At 39.7% G+C, this 13,789-nt stretch overlaps 2 protein-coding genes and 1 long non-coding RNA gene across 7 annotated transcripts; 1 reads left to right on the forward strand and 2 right to left on the reverse strand.

Moving 5' to 3' along the window:
* Positions 1 to 235: 235 nt before the first annotated feature.
* On the reverse strand, positions 236 to 7,395 carry LOC144035060 (glutathione synthetase-like). The gene is made up of 12 exons (XM_077544427.1): positions 7,252 to 7,395; positions 6,885 to 7,030; positions 6,573 to 6,648; positions 5,002 to 5,141; positions 4,486 to 4,602; positions 3,899 to 3,979; positions 3,671 to 3,748; positions 3,507 to 3,576; positions 2,774 to 2,968; positions 2,104 to 2,185; positions 1,752 to 1,941; positions 236 to 1,620 (listed from the first exon to the last, which is right to left on the reverse strand). Exons 1-12 carry the CDS (start codon positions 7,393 to 7,395, stop codon positions 1,497 to 1,499), a joined length of 1,443 nt encoding a protein of 480 aa, XP_077400553.1. The 3' UTR covers positions 236 to 1,496.
* Positions 4,510 to 8,854, forward strand: LOC144035065 (uncharacterized). Its single transcript, XR_013288364.1, has 3 exons — positions 4,510 to 4,615; positions 5,672 to 5,745; positions 5,995 to 8,854. It is a non-coding gene; the product is annotated as an uncharacterized LOC144035065 (long non-coding RNA).
* On the reverse strand, positions 8,835 to 13,765 carry LOC144035043 (U8 snoRNA-decapping enzyme). 5 transcript variants are annotated; one of them, XM_077544413.1, is made up of 5 exons: positions 13,706 to 13,765; positions 11,169 to 11,300; positions 10,892 to 10,932; positions 9,437 to 9,671; positions 8,835 to 9,340 (listed from the first exon to the last, which is right to left on the reverse strand). In XM_077544413.1, exons 2-5 carry the CDS (start codon positions 11,298 to 11,300, stop codon positions 9,095 to 9,097), a joined length of 654 nt encoding a protein of 217 aa, XP_077400539.1. In that variant the 5' UTR covers positions 13,706 to 13,765; the 3' UTR covers positions 8,835 to 9,094. The 5 variants fall into 5 exon arrangements, with proteins under 5 accessions (XP_077400539.1, XP_077400512.1, XP_077400523.1 ...); XM_077544386.1 differs by lacking the exon at positions 13,706 to 13,765 and adding an exon at positions 12,624 to 12,732; XM_077544397.1 differs by lacking the exon at positions 13,706 to 13,765 and adding an exon at positions 12,447 to 12,718.
* Between the last annotated feature and the right edge of the window lie 24 nt (positions 13,766 to 13,789).

Below are 13,789 nucleotides of genomic sequence, written 5' to 3' on the forward strand. Positions count from 1 at the left end.
AGATGCTTCGCTCCTCCCATTCCCTCCCTCTCTGCCTCGTGAAGCCAACCAAGCCACGCCCCCACTCTCCACTCCTCCAGGCGGCTATAAATACCACTGCTGCTATGAATATACCATCTTTCTCCCTCAGCATCCCTTGTTCTTGCTCTACCTCCTTCCCCCTGCATGCATCCATCCATCCATGCACGGCAAACACCCAAAGCCCACCCCAACCCAACCCCACGTCAATTTCTCTCTCACGCTTGTAAATGTTATTCTGATAACCTTGTATTATTCACCCTCTTCATGACTTGCATGCACACACAAACACACGCCCACGGAGATGGATGCGATAAGCCGCCAACATTCACACACAGACACCGACAGACAGACATGTTTGCGGTCTCTGCTGCCGCGTGCAGAGCGTCACAAGCAGCTTACACTCATTACAAGACTGTAAACACAGTACTGCAGACAAATGCATTCTTCATTTACATTCCTAGTGCTGCTAAAACTAGAGGTCATTGTGGCTGACAGCTTTTACACCATAATGGAATCATTCATCACCCCGCGTGACGGCTTTATGATTCAAGGGTGTTCCCCGCACTGAATGCAGTGTAATAAACGTGAATTGAGAAATGCATGCGGTGAGGTAGTACACTTGCACTTGGACTGTGTGCATTGTCCACATTATGACAGCAGCGTGTTTCTTTAACACTGTCTGGGAGGGAGGTTACCAACATCTGGTACAGGCGCCTCATGCGCACCGAGGGTACACTTAAACAGAATCAAATCTTCCGCTGCAAGCTATATAGCATGTCACGCACGTAATTAATCCGTGGATTGCCCGGCAACGTGCTCTAACTCCATAAACGACACTGGGGGGAAAAAAAGATGTTCTAATCCAAGAAAGGGAAGGTAATCTCTGACTAATCGGCTATTTTACTTTGAATATGAGCACATTACTGCAGACTCTTACGTGGTCCGTTTGTCTTTTTAATTATGTGCACCATGATCTTTTATGGGGGGCTTAGATTCAAATGGTTGTTTCTCTGAAGCTAGCAAATGTGTTTGTATCTTTCAGTATTGGCCCACCCTAAATTTCTCTATCTGTGACTGTTAAATTGGACCAACGGGTAAGCAGAGCTGCAGTGATAACACATGTAAACATTAGATAACAGTGTTCTACTTCAAGTATTAGCTTCTGATAATCTGGCATCTTGCAGTTTGGCAGTTTAGCCAAGTTGTCAAGGTAGGCACATCCGGCTCACCCAATAGGCCAGATGCAAAGGTGCAAAAGGGTGCCATAGAATCTAGGGGGTGCCAAAAATCAGGTGAAAATTCACCTTCTACAGTATATTAAATTTAATTATTAACTCTAACGCTCATACTGAACAATCTGGCAATGAGCAAAGCATTAGCAGAGCGTTATTAGGTCGACTGGCAGGGCGGAGAAAAACTGCAAGAGTGCACCGTTGACTAATTGCGCTGAATTGTGTCAAGCCCAGGTACACTTCTCAGAAGAGGAGCGGGTTGTCCAAGACTGCCACTCCTGCAATTATACCACCGTCCGAGTGTTCTGAACTCTTTGTCTTCATAAGATAGCCCACACAATCATTCATCACCATGTCTTTACCTCGCCTGCACACAAAAAAGCATGTCAGGATGAGCTAAGAAACTTTTTATTGTCTTTCTTTAAACTCCTCATCTTGATAGTAACAATGTGACACAAGCATGGAAATGCAATTCTTTGAGTGACTGCATGTGCTTACCTGACATAGGCTCCAAAGAAGCCCAGTTCACTCAGACAATGACTTAGTTTGAGGGGCTTGCCTCTTCTCAGCAGGTAGTTCTGTGTAGGCACGGGCTGTATCTTATCCATCAGGATATAGGCCATCCTCTCCGGACTGTTTTTTACTTTGCCAAGAACCTCGCGGATATCTTGTCCGTAAATGTTGTTTCCTCGAATTATAGAAGTGTGATTACTTCATTTACCAAGGTCAAGCTTTCTGGATTTAGCAATGCATCAAAAAGAGCAGTACTAACCCTAACGCATAAAATGCCACCATGCAGTGCAGAAAACTGATAGATGTTTTGCTGCATGATGAAATTAATGACTTTTACCTCCTCCTTCTCGCTGAGGCTTCAGGACAAACCGATCCGGTGTCGCCAAAGCCATTGCTACCGTTTTGTCACCCTCTGCTCCCTTCAATTAAAATAAATAAATAAATAAACTTAAGAAATTTCACATAAAAGCATAGAACACTGTAATACATATGCTAGGCCAGTATTTGGACGTTTCTGTTATAAATAGTGTTGTATAAATGGGCCCTCAATTGCAGTATAGGGATGTAGACAGGAAAACAAGCTTGTAAACTTTTTGGGCTCGTCTTCTATCCTCCTATGGGGAATGTTTTATCTTACGTTACCATTGTTACTGACAATTTTTTATTTAATTAATTTAGTTTTTGTTTCATACTAGCCTGTACGGATTCATGAGAGCCTCTCAAAGAATGAACTTCACCGTTTGCATCGACTATTCAGAGTTTATTATCTCATTGTGAATCGTGATTTTCAGAGGTTAGGTTAACATTTCGTGGCAGTTTTTTCCTTGATGGTCTTTGCTTTCATTTTGGAATTTGAATGAAACAGTCAAGTTGATGATTTCTGTAGAGATCAGCAATAGTAATTACTTGCAGATAATGGTTTTGTGCCTTGTAGTGCAACAACGTGGAGTAAAAAAAAGCTTTTGTGTAACTTGTATTGTGATTCACAGGCTCAGGTTGTTGCTCACCATGTCCAGAGTGTAAAGGCCAGCAAAGGTGGCCCTCACTTGCTCCACTATTTGTGGCTGGTTGGGGAAGAACCGTTCCAGAACACCGGGCTTAGAAAGCACCTGCTGTACCTTCTTAGTTCCAGCCAGGTGGGTGCTGATATCCGGACATTTCACAGCCAAAGAACATTCCATCATCAGCCGGGCCTCCCAGGCCTAAAAAAAGAAAAAAAGAAAAAAGAACTGGTACAATTGAAACAAGTATGATTTCTTTTTACACGTTAAAGATTTCTGATGAGAAAATGATCTCAGGTTTACTCAACTTTGGGATCCGATCAGTTATTTATTTATGTTCCCATTTTGGAAAAAAAGACATATGTGTGCAGTGAAATATTTATTCATACAGCTAGAGCGTGTGCTTTTTGGATAGATATTTAAAAAAAAAAAAAGGAACAAATCAGTGGGACCATTAGCAAATGGCCGATTTAAGTTATTTATTTATTATTATTATTAATACTATTTTTATTATTATTATTAATAATTCAAGTATGAATATAGTGATGAATCACACATTTGTGTGTAAAACGTGCAAAAATTGGCGTATATCGTAGGAGTTAGTGAATGAGGTCCATTGTGAGTGGAGTTTGGAGTCTTCCAGAAACATATCCTTTTTAGAGTAAAAAGTTTGCCATGTACCTCTGTCTGATTGAAAAAATTGTGTGGTTCCCTTTGAAGAAATACAGTAAGTCATTACCTTTTCAGACTTGTAGTTTTGAGGCATATAGCCATTCCTGAAGTAGACCACTGCAACCTCCCGACAATCACTGAATTTGTGGTAAGACACATCTGTATTAAAACAAGCAGAAAGACAAGTCTACGTTGTTTTTCATGTTGGGTATTGATGGACATAACACTGACACAAACAGTCTCTTGTCCTCATCAAGTTTTCCAGATTCAAAGACATCCTCAAAACGTTTTCGTATACTGGCAATATTCCTGCAAAACATTGAAAACTGTGAGATTATCATTAAATAAAAACATGTTCAGTGAGCAAAGAATGCATTTTACAGAAAAGCTGTAAAGGTTTTATTTTAAACATCGAAGTCATTGAAGATTATCTCAAGGTCTTAAATAATCACACCTTACCATTTCCACAGCTCATTCTCAATTATCCGTTGATCCAGGATATTGATCTGATTCTCCTCCACCAAGAACATGACAACCGCTCTTTAATGACAACAGGGCTGCTTTTAAACACTTTACCACTACCTAAAGACATTCTACATTCGGGGTATGGTGCATAACTGTATCGAATAGCCATCTAATAAATGGAAATAATGTATTCTTCATTTATATATGCCTATTTCAGATATAAAAGCTATTATTGGGCAATGAAGTGTTGTTTAAAGGGATGCTTGCTGTCGACTGAAAGTGACATCACAGGTGCTCAGAGCTCAGGCAACGACCAATCATGGGTCGCCACTTTTCTGGGTCTGGGTTTGGTCATGTGACATTCGCAAACTGAGCCATGATTGGTTGTTACCTTAGCCCTGAGCAGACGTGATGTCATTTTCAGTCGACAGCAAGTGGCAAGATGTGTTTTTAAAGGTATTAATTGCACATGAAAAATAATAAAGTTATCAAATTAATTCTAAACAAAATATTAACTTTTTACTGCTGAAAATGGCTAAATGAGTCAAGTATCCCTTTAATACAGATTTCAGGGGACGTACCGCTTTGATCCATAAAGCTCCCATGCCTTGGCCACAGCCTTGGCCAGACCCACCGCAGCGTTGTTATCAATGATGCGCTGGCTCTCTTCCAGCTGGCCAGCCACCTTAAGAATGTGTCTGTTATAATAAGGTAAAGGACGTTTTTGTCAATATTAGCAACAGACATTTAGAAAGGAAGGTCAACAACACAAAAAAATCAGTGCACAATTTGGATGTTGAAATTGTTTTGATAGGAAACACTATGAAAGTAAAATATTCTGTTTCAGGGTCAAACTGCCAACTGACAATCTTAAAGCCTTGAACAGTACAGGCTATTTTCAAGTTTAATATTTAAAATGTAAACATAGAATCTTATTAATATTACTTCTGTGCATATAATTGTGTGACAACAGAGACCTATTTTCCCATGGATATGTTTCTCAGATTTTCAACATCAGGGCTTTCAGGTACACTAATCCAAAAGCCATATTTACAGATATTAAAGTGTTTGGGGCTACATGTTGCCAACTACGTCACCGGTGTACATCAGGCATGCGTGAGGCGACACCTCCAGCAGCAGCAGCAAAGGTGTTGATCTCAATCTGTTTGAGAGATGTGTGTCCATTCTCCTCCTGCTCCCACATGTAGTCAGATCGATTCAGACCTAACACAATTGACTGGAAAGAAGGCAAAATTAGTAAATGACAGCCTGACACATTGATGGTAAATGTATGTATGTAATCGGTGCCTAAGAACATTCCATAGTAATTTTTCAGATTAAAAGCTCATTTGCTCCCAAAAACGTATAAAAATGTTCTATTTTAAATATTGCCATGGTCCCAAAAACATATTTATATATATTTTTTGTTTGTTTGTTTTGTTTCTTTATGCTAGAGAGCATACATAAGGCTTTGATGCAGTATCTGACCTGAAGAGGTCGCTGAAAGCAATAGTAGTTATTTCAAAAACGGCCATCAGGTGGCAACAGAGTATAAGAGATCAACCAGGGCCATTTTGAAAAAAGCCCTTTTCCCCAGTGTTTTCAATAGGTTTGTCAATAATGATGAAATTTAGCTACATTATAATGTTAATTGCTGATACATATACAAATAAAGAAAATTCTGAGGAAAGTAAAAACGATAATATTTCCTTTGGTATGTCCCATGTTTTTATAGCAATAGAACACAATATTCTGTGGGCCTTGCAGGATCAGTCAAAATCCAGAAAAACAGCCAGGAGCGAAGGGGGTTGCTTCCGTGAAAATGGCTGGAAGTGAATGAGGTAAGAGGAATGCGTACCAAAGACAGCAAAGGCTTGGAAGGGAAGCCCTTTCCTTTGGGGTTCCCTCTCTTTGAAATTACCTCTTGCAAACTCCCCTCTTTGTCCTTTTTAAAACTCATCTTAAAACACATTTTTATTCCACGGCTTTTGATTCGAACCGGTCAATGATTTAGGGCAGTGTTTTTCAACCCTCGGTCCTCGAGTACCCCTAACCAGCCTTTTTTTTTTTTATGTCTCTATGTTTTCTAGTCAACACAGCTGAGGATCGTTATCAGGCTTCATGCAGAGTTCGCTGATTAGCTGGTCATTTGAAACACCTGTGTTGGCTGAAGGAGACACGGAATACAGGCTGGATAGGGGTACTTGAGGACCACGATTGAGAACAACTGATTTAGAGTGTTTACTGTTTTAACCACGTAGCATCAGGACTTTGTAAATTGTGTGATTCATTGAAAAGAGAAACAAAAAAGGTACAAAGATCCACCAACATTTTTGTAGCCACAAATTAGTATTTGGTAGTCACAAAATGAGAATTTGGTGATTTTAGTTCTACAAAATAATTCAGAACCTTTTCTACGCACGTTAATAATAAAAATAAAAAAAGGCCCTTGAGAGCACGTCTTATGATTTAATTGTATGGGGTCATTCCTTAGTTCACCAAGAATCTTAGTCTTAACTATATTGGACAATTATATCCTGAGCAATGTAATGTGATGTGATGAGATTGTGACACTTTGTGTTCCTCTTCCTTCCACCATGACTGTGCCACAGTCCCTGAAGGCAAGCTTAGCTAGACAAGCTTATACAGTATAGGCGGGCTCCCATACCTGCAACCGTCCTTCTTTAAGGACATGCTGGTGTATCTTGAACAACCTTGCAGTGAACGCATCCACAGTAATGGTGCTAGAATACAAACATATTTCAAAATAAAATTTGTTATCCTTAGTAATAATATTTTATAGGTAGTTACCGTACATATCACCTGACAAAGATGTAAAAATAATGGCTGTTTTGGAGAAGGTTATTCGAATATTCAATCTTCTTCAAATATATTTAAAAAAAAATATCTCCCTGACTTCATGATGAATCTATCCAGTTATGATGTGGGATTAGACCCCAATATCAAGTCGCCATCCCACTTGGCAAGAGCCTCTTGCAGGAAGTCAGGTTGCTGGCTGATCTTATCCACCAGTGTGTTGTAGTGAGGTTGCACTTCCATGGCTTGGAGGAAAACAGCTTTTGGCATAGGTGTAGATAAAAGTGTGATGGGAGCATAAGTCACCACCTAAAATACAAAGAACATTAATGATAGCAATGATAATTGCTTTGGCAAGAAATGTGTAGTCACAACTGGTTCCACACCCTAATGTATGAATGTAAAGAATGTTCTTCATTGGTCTATGATCCACCTTGCTACAGTTTTAGTAGTAGTAGTTCAATGCAACAACACTCTTACATTTTCAAATAAAGGACATCATTATTCTCAAAAAGATGGTAACTTCTCACCTCTGATGAGTTGGGGGATTCTTTAAGCCTCACAAGGAAACCATGTATAGGTGCTGAATATTTTGCCACTTCCACCAGTTCATTTATCAGTTTTGTGTTCATCAGTAACTCATTCCGTGTTCCATCAGCCATTCTGATTGACATGTGGTATGTAAAAGACAGTCAAAGTAAATGGAAATATGTAGCATTGTAACTCACAGTAAAGCAGGATGCCAACTTGAAATTAAAAACACCAGGAACATCCACTTGTTCCTACCAAATTTTATCTAGTTCAGCGTCATTCATCAATCAAAACATAACACATTGTAAACCTTAATTTTGAGCTCCAATACATTATTCAATTAATGATTGGTTTAAAGTTACAGAATGCACCATGAAACAGACATTATTCAACACAGTATGCACACACAAAGAGCGTTTCTCCATGATATATGCATAAATGCACTGAAAATACTCAAACGCCTGTTTTCCAAAAAAAAAGGCACTGATCCATGCAGCCATGCTATTTACTTAACAATCTTGTAACTGCACCTACTTTGGTGTAGGGTATTCCACAGATCCATACTACAGGGGGTGGGAGGGAATCTGTGTTTTTGATCGTTGTGTTTGTTTTCTCTTACAGAAGCGTATTGTTGCCACACCAAGAAAAAAAAACAAGAGCCATATCCCGTTTTAACATGATAAATGTTAAATCATGAAAGTTATGTAAAAACGTGAAAAATATCATGTAAAAACGTGAAAGTTATGTAAAAACGTGAAAAATATCATGTAAAAACGTGAAAAAATGCTTTGAAGCAGTAGTAGCAGAGGAACGGCGCGTCTGAAGAATGGATAACGCAGTTCATGTAAACGATTTGATTAAGTTCTATTTCATGTTTAGTTTAGGGCGTGGCGAGATTTTACAATTGCTAAACGCACAGTTGATAGCGTTGTAATAAGTATGCGTACTCTCAGACGGAATTTAAAGTGCATGGGACTGTACAGGAGAAAGAATCAATGGGACTCGCTGGAGGTAGCGTCATTTATCCTGGATCAGCTGGAGGGGCACGGATGGCTCCACGGCTACAAGCTACACAATCTCCACTGCTTTCAAGCCGGTTATGTTGTGACCCAGAGTACTGTGAGACATCTGTTGAAGTTTTTAGACCCCCGTGGTGTTGAGCAAAGGCGGAGAAATCGCCTGATCCGACGTGTTTACGTTAACCCTGGGCCTAATTTGATGCTGTCCCAGCTTTTTGGGCTATGCATGTAAGTCAAAAGTTGGGGTCAAAAGAATAACCCAAAAAACAATATTTTGGATTGTGTGGAAAAAACGAAACAAAAATTACAACACATTTTTTTGGGGTTGTTTTATGTTATTCATTTCACCCAACTTTTGGGTTTAATAAATAACTCAAACGGGTCGGTCCCTAATTGACCATTTGGGTTATTTTTTATCCAAAAGTGTGTACAGGCTCTTTCAAGCCATGGGGAATGTAAGTCTGTAACTGAAAGTGGACACCCACTAAACAGTATAGTAATTTCCAAATGAACGCCAATGCAGGTGTGATTTATAAAAGAATAGCAAAATAAAACAAATTAAATGAAGTTAGTAAGTGGCACATTGTTTATTTTAATTTTAAATAGCAACACACAACAAAAACAAACTCACTGGTGATCTACTTTTCAAACGGACCGGGCTGCAAGCTACTCAAGTGGCCCTTGAGGCCTACTTGGCGCCCGTAGGCAGCATGTTGGTGACTCGTGACATACACATCATTTCGGGACAATCCCGGTCCATGAGTTAAGTGTGGATTAATTTAGACAGTATTTATCTATATTGTGACTGTACATCTACCGTGATTCAAGACTGATCCCTGATAGCCTTTGTCAATGTAATTGCTGCTTGCAGGTCCACTGCACCCTGTGCATGTGTCTTCAGTGAGTGCCTGAGGGCTTTGTGCAGGTGCTCCGGGCCAAGCAGTTGAAGGCGCAACAGAGTGTCGATCAGCTGCGTGCGAGCGTTAGCGATGAACGCGTGTGACAAGAACGAAGAGAGGCCTCCCCCACTTTTCGTAGTGTAGAGCGGGACTCGGACCATCCCGAGAACCTTGACATAAGAGAGAAAGACATGATGGTAAGCAGAGCATGGGATTGGGAAAATGGCTGCAATCTGTCATTCTCAAAGGACCAGGACACACATTACCTCCTGGCCATGATCTCTTGCTGTGGATACAGCCGCTTGCTCCACCTCCTTAATCTGCTCCTCCTCTAGCTTCTTCGCATAGAAGTGAGTGATGAGACGAGGGCAGGATGCGGTTCCTGGGGCATGACGAGCATCCAAATGATCGTCTTCAGATATAGAAAGAGCCACACCCAACTCCTCTTGTAATTCCCTACAAAGCCCCGCCTCCAGGCTCTCTTTTGACGGATTAACAAACCTAAAGGGGGTCAGAGGATCGGCGGTTAAAGGTTAGAAATAAAATATGAAAACATTTCAATGAGTTCGAGCATATTGCTCCTCAGTGTGCTCAAATCAATATAGAAAACGGTCTGATTACAAAAGGCCAACAGGTGAAGTGTTCAACTCACGCGTCTCCAGGCAAATTGAGATTGGTGAGATCAGAGTTTCACTTAAGAATCACAGGGAAATAATTTTCTGAACCGCTTATCCTCACGAGGGTCACGAGCATGCTGGAGCCTATCCCAGTTGTCTTTGGGTGGTAGGCGGGGTACATCCTGAACTATTACCTCTTTTTTTTTATGCAGACTGTGAAATACTCCTTCTAGGAGGCTTCTTCAAAGTGTTCATGAGGGATATGAGGATGTGTGCTTGCTAGTCTATTAAAGCAAGAATATGTAGTCACGAGACCTTAAAATAGAAGCTTCAAAATCACATAGATGGGGCACTGGCTTACAATAAGTAGAACATCACCTTGGTTTTTGCCTTGGTGTCCAGTGTCCACAGCAGGGATTGTCAGAATTCAATTCAATCCAATGGATGAATTTGAAATGACTCCACCCTAGAGGATGTTGAATTGAACATTGCACATCCACCGATTAGTACTACTCAACTAAAATTGCACTTAAGCAGTCAACTTATGCAATGTGGTAGATAGATGTACCTTTCTGAAGTCACTTATAATTTATTTTCTTTAATCTATGCATTTCATAATGTTGAGGTAAGTAGGTTAAAACTCTTCGTTAGTAGCTCATCCGGAAGGACTTGGACTTTAAACTCAAAAGCAACTAGATATTGGAGAGATGCTAGTCTGCTGCCAAACGACTGTCGAGGGTCCGCTAAGCAAAGCATTGATCACCCCGCAGTTCAGCACTGTTCACAAACTGCTTCAAACCGAAAACTCTCTTTGAATGCCACATGCTGTGATTTGGTTAAATATCATATAGAAAATGTTGGATGTACACCAGTGAAAGAGTTAACCTGTGGACTGTGGCCATAATAGGATTTATAAGACACGACACAAACACACCTTGTTTAGCATGCCGAGCATAGGCTATTTTCTAGTGTCTTTGCAGTGGCAACGTGTGAATGTTTGCTCTGGTTTATATCATTGGACATGGTGTGTGTGCGCGCGTGTCATGAAAAGGGAGTCGAGGCACATGAAGGAATAAAACAAAAGCAACACTAGGAGAGACTCACCCGCCAGGGAAACCCAGCAGACCGTCAAAGCGCATCTGCATCTGTGGGATGTGACAGGACCGAGGCTGTTAAACATCTGCAGTACACACCAATGCTTACAAACGTGTAAACACCTTTAAGACGTATAATAGTGAGGAGAATTTGTTTAAAAAAAACAAAAAAAACCTAAAAACTTAAAAAATATATATATATAAATATATTTCAGAAATGGGCAGGATTTTTCTAAAGCATTCACAATTTCTGTATATATATATGTATGTTTTTTTCCCCCTCTCACCAGTATGATATGTTTGATGGGAATCTTTCCAAAAAGCAGACTTTTTGTGTCAGAGTAGAGCATCGCATGACATGCGTGTCTGCAGTCTGAGCAGGCCAATGCCTCGGCCCTTGACAGCTGTCCATTCGCCATCTACGAGTACACAAGCAAAACAGTGTACTGCAATACAATATGAGACGCTTGTCACAGATCAGTGCGTTCTCATATCCCTGAACGTTGCCCTTCTACTATGCAGTGCCACCAAGACATCAGTCAAGTCCTTATATTGCTCTCCAGCTGTCATACTCAAGCTTTTACAAAGAGCTGTGTAAAATGAAGTTATGTGAATGTATCAATCCCAGAAGCATGCAGGAAGAGCTGGGTAGATACAGACTGCTTCATCGCCCCCTAAAGGTACAGGGTACAAGTAGCAGGGTCCTCTTCCACATTCATTCTCTAAACCGCTTGTCCTCACAAGGGTCAGGGACAGGGTACATACACCCTGATCTGGTTGCTAGCCAATCGCAGGGCCCCTCCACCTCTCTCTCTGAAATTAAAATAGTTGTTGATAAGTCACATATTTTCAGCCACAGTGACTGGGAGCTTTCATCAGGTGTGCCATGGGAATTGATCAAATTTCACATTTTACTTTGGTGCTGTGCTCTAAGATAGATAGCCTTTATTGTCATTATACAAACAGATGCACATTATAAAACGAGATTCTCCTTTCAGTGCAGCACATATGTAAAATATAAATTGATAGATTCCTATACTAAATATAGAATATAAATCGAATATAAAAATATTCAAAATGTGAATTGTAATATTTGTTTTTATTGTAAAATATGTGTCTTGGCTGTTGAGAATTTTTTTCTAATAGTTCTAGTGATGATGCCAGTTACCTTTAAAAAGTAACTTACTTTAGTAATTACTTGCTTTAAAAAGTAACTTAGTTATTTTATTGACCACTTGATTTTAAAAGTAACTAATCTAGGTTACGTTACTTTAATAGTTTCATTCAGCAGTTATGAACTTAAAATAAAAATCATACGTGGTTTTGCCACCTAATTGGAAATGCATTTCAATCAGTAATGGTAATGTTTTTTTAGTTTTTTATTAAAATAAAATAAAGACAACCTTTTCGCCTTACATTGGAACCTCTGAGTTTGAACGTCTCGGAACTCAACCAAAAAATCTGAGTAAAAAATGCCTCGGAGTTGGACCACGGTCTCGGAGTTTGAACACCCGAGCAAAGCTGAACGGGTAGCCGAGTGAAGCCGAGCAATGCCGAATGCTCACGCTGTGGTCATTGAGACGAAGCGCTGCTAATTTTCCAGTCAGAGCGTGAACACTCGCGGAAGTGCTCCGTACATTCGCGAGTGCATTTGGATTTTTCTATGACAATTTTCTTCAACATGGGCCCAAAGACAGAAACTGTGCCAGTGGCAGCAAAGAAAAACATACAGTGCTACGAACCACAGTGGATGTAGAAAGATTATCGCGCCGTTGTAACTACCGTGAGTGACTACTTCCGTAAATACTGCCAAGAGGACCCCCTCTTAGGACCCCATAGTGGTCTAACAAGATGCCCAATGTAAAATACACCATTAACGCAACGTAGCATTTTTTTTAATCCACTGATCCCAACACACCACAACAAAAAAGCTGAGGCTTTTTTTTATTGTGTAAATACTGTACCTGGTGTACATGCAAAAAACATAAATAGAAATTAAAATAAGATATTTCCGTTTTTTGAGCTTGGGAACGAATTAATTGCATTTACATTATTTTCTATGAGAAATGTTTCGAAAGTTGAACAATTCGGACTTTGAACACTTCACAGGAAAGAATTATGTTCAAACTCCGAGGTACCACTGTACCATAATTACTTTCTAATTTATATATATATAAAATAAAGGCAGTCTTTTTTACTTGACTTTTACTTTAACTAACTATTGATGTTTTAATGACGAGACATTTATAATGTACATTAATAAATATAACAATTAAATGCGGGGACCTGCTGAAGTCTCAAAATCTGGTAGAACTTTTGAATGCAAATTGTGCCACAATACATGTTTGTTTGTTTGCTTGCTTGTCTTTAACGTAGTGTCTCTAGATTTTGTTGGTTTGTTGTGGTTATTTTATTGTTATTCTTTTGTGTCATGTGTTCTGTAAAGTTATTTGTTACAGCTGAAGCGCTTGTGAAGGTTGACTTAACAGTATCATATTTTGCATGTCACAGAAATACATTCTAAGGTTGAACAAATATATTTTGTAACAAATGACCACTGCCACAACAACGACAACAATTTAATAGATCATATAATCACAGAATGTGAAATGAGCTAAAAGTGTTGTGCTCACAACACCTGTTAATAACATTACAGACAGGTAAGCACCTCAAATAAACAGTGACTGACAGCTTAAGATAGCCTTTCAAACCCAGAAACAGGATACAACAACACGTCAAACAGAAACGACTGTTGGTTGAGCGAGTGAGGTACAAAGGGTAAAGTTGTATATTTAAAAATAATATGGAATTAGAAAAACCTAACCCCAGTCGGCACTGTGCTCTGCAACTTCCTGGATTTTCATGCATTTGGCAGTATTCAACTGGCAGATTGGATGCATAATCACGT

Source organism: Vanacampus margaritifer, chromosome 1, assembly GCF_051991255.1.
Source record: "Vanacampus margaritifer isolate UIUO_Vmar chromosome 1, RoL_Vmar_1.0, whole genome shotgun sequence".
NCBI lineage: Eukaryota > Metazoa > Chordata > Actinopteri > Syngnathiformes > Syngnathidae > Vanacampus > Vanacampus margaritifer.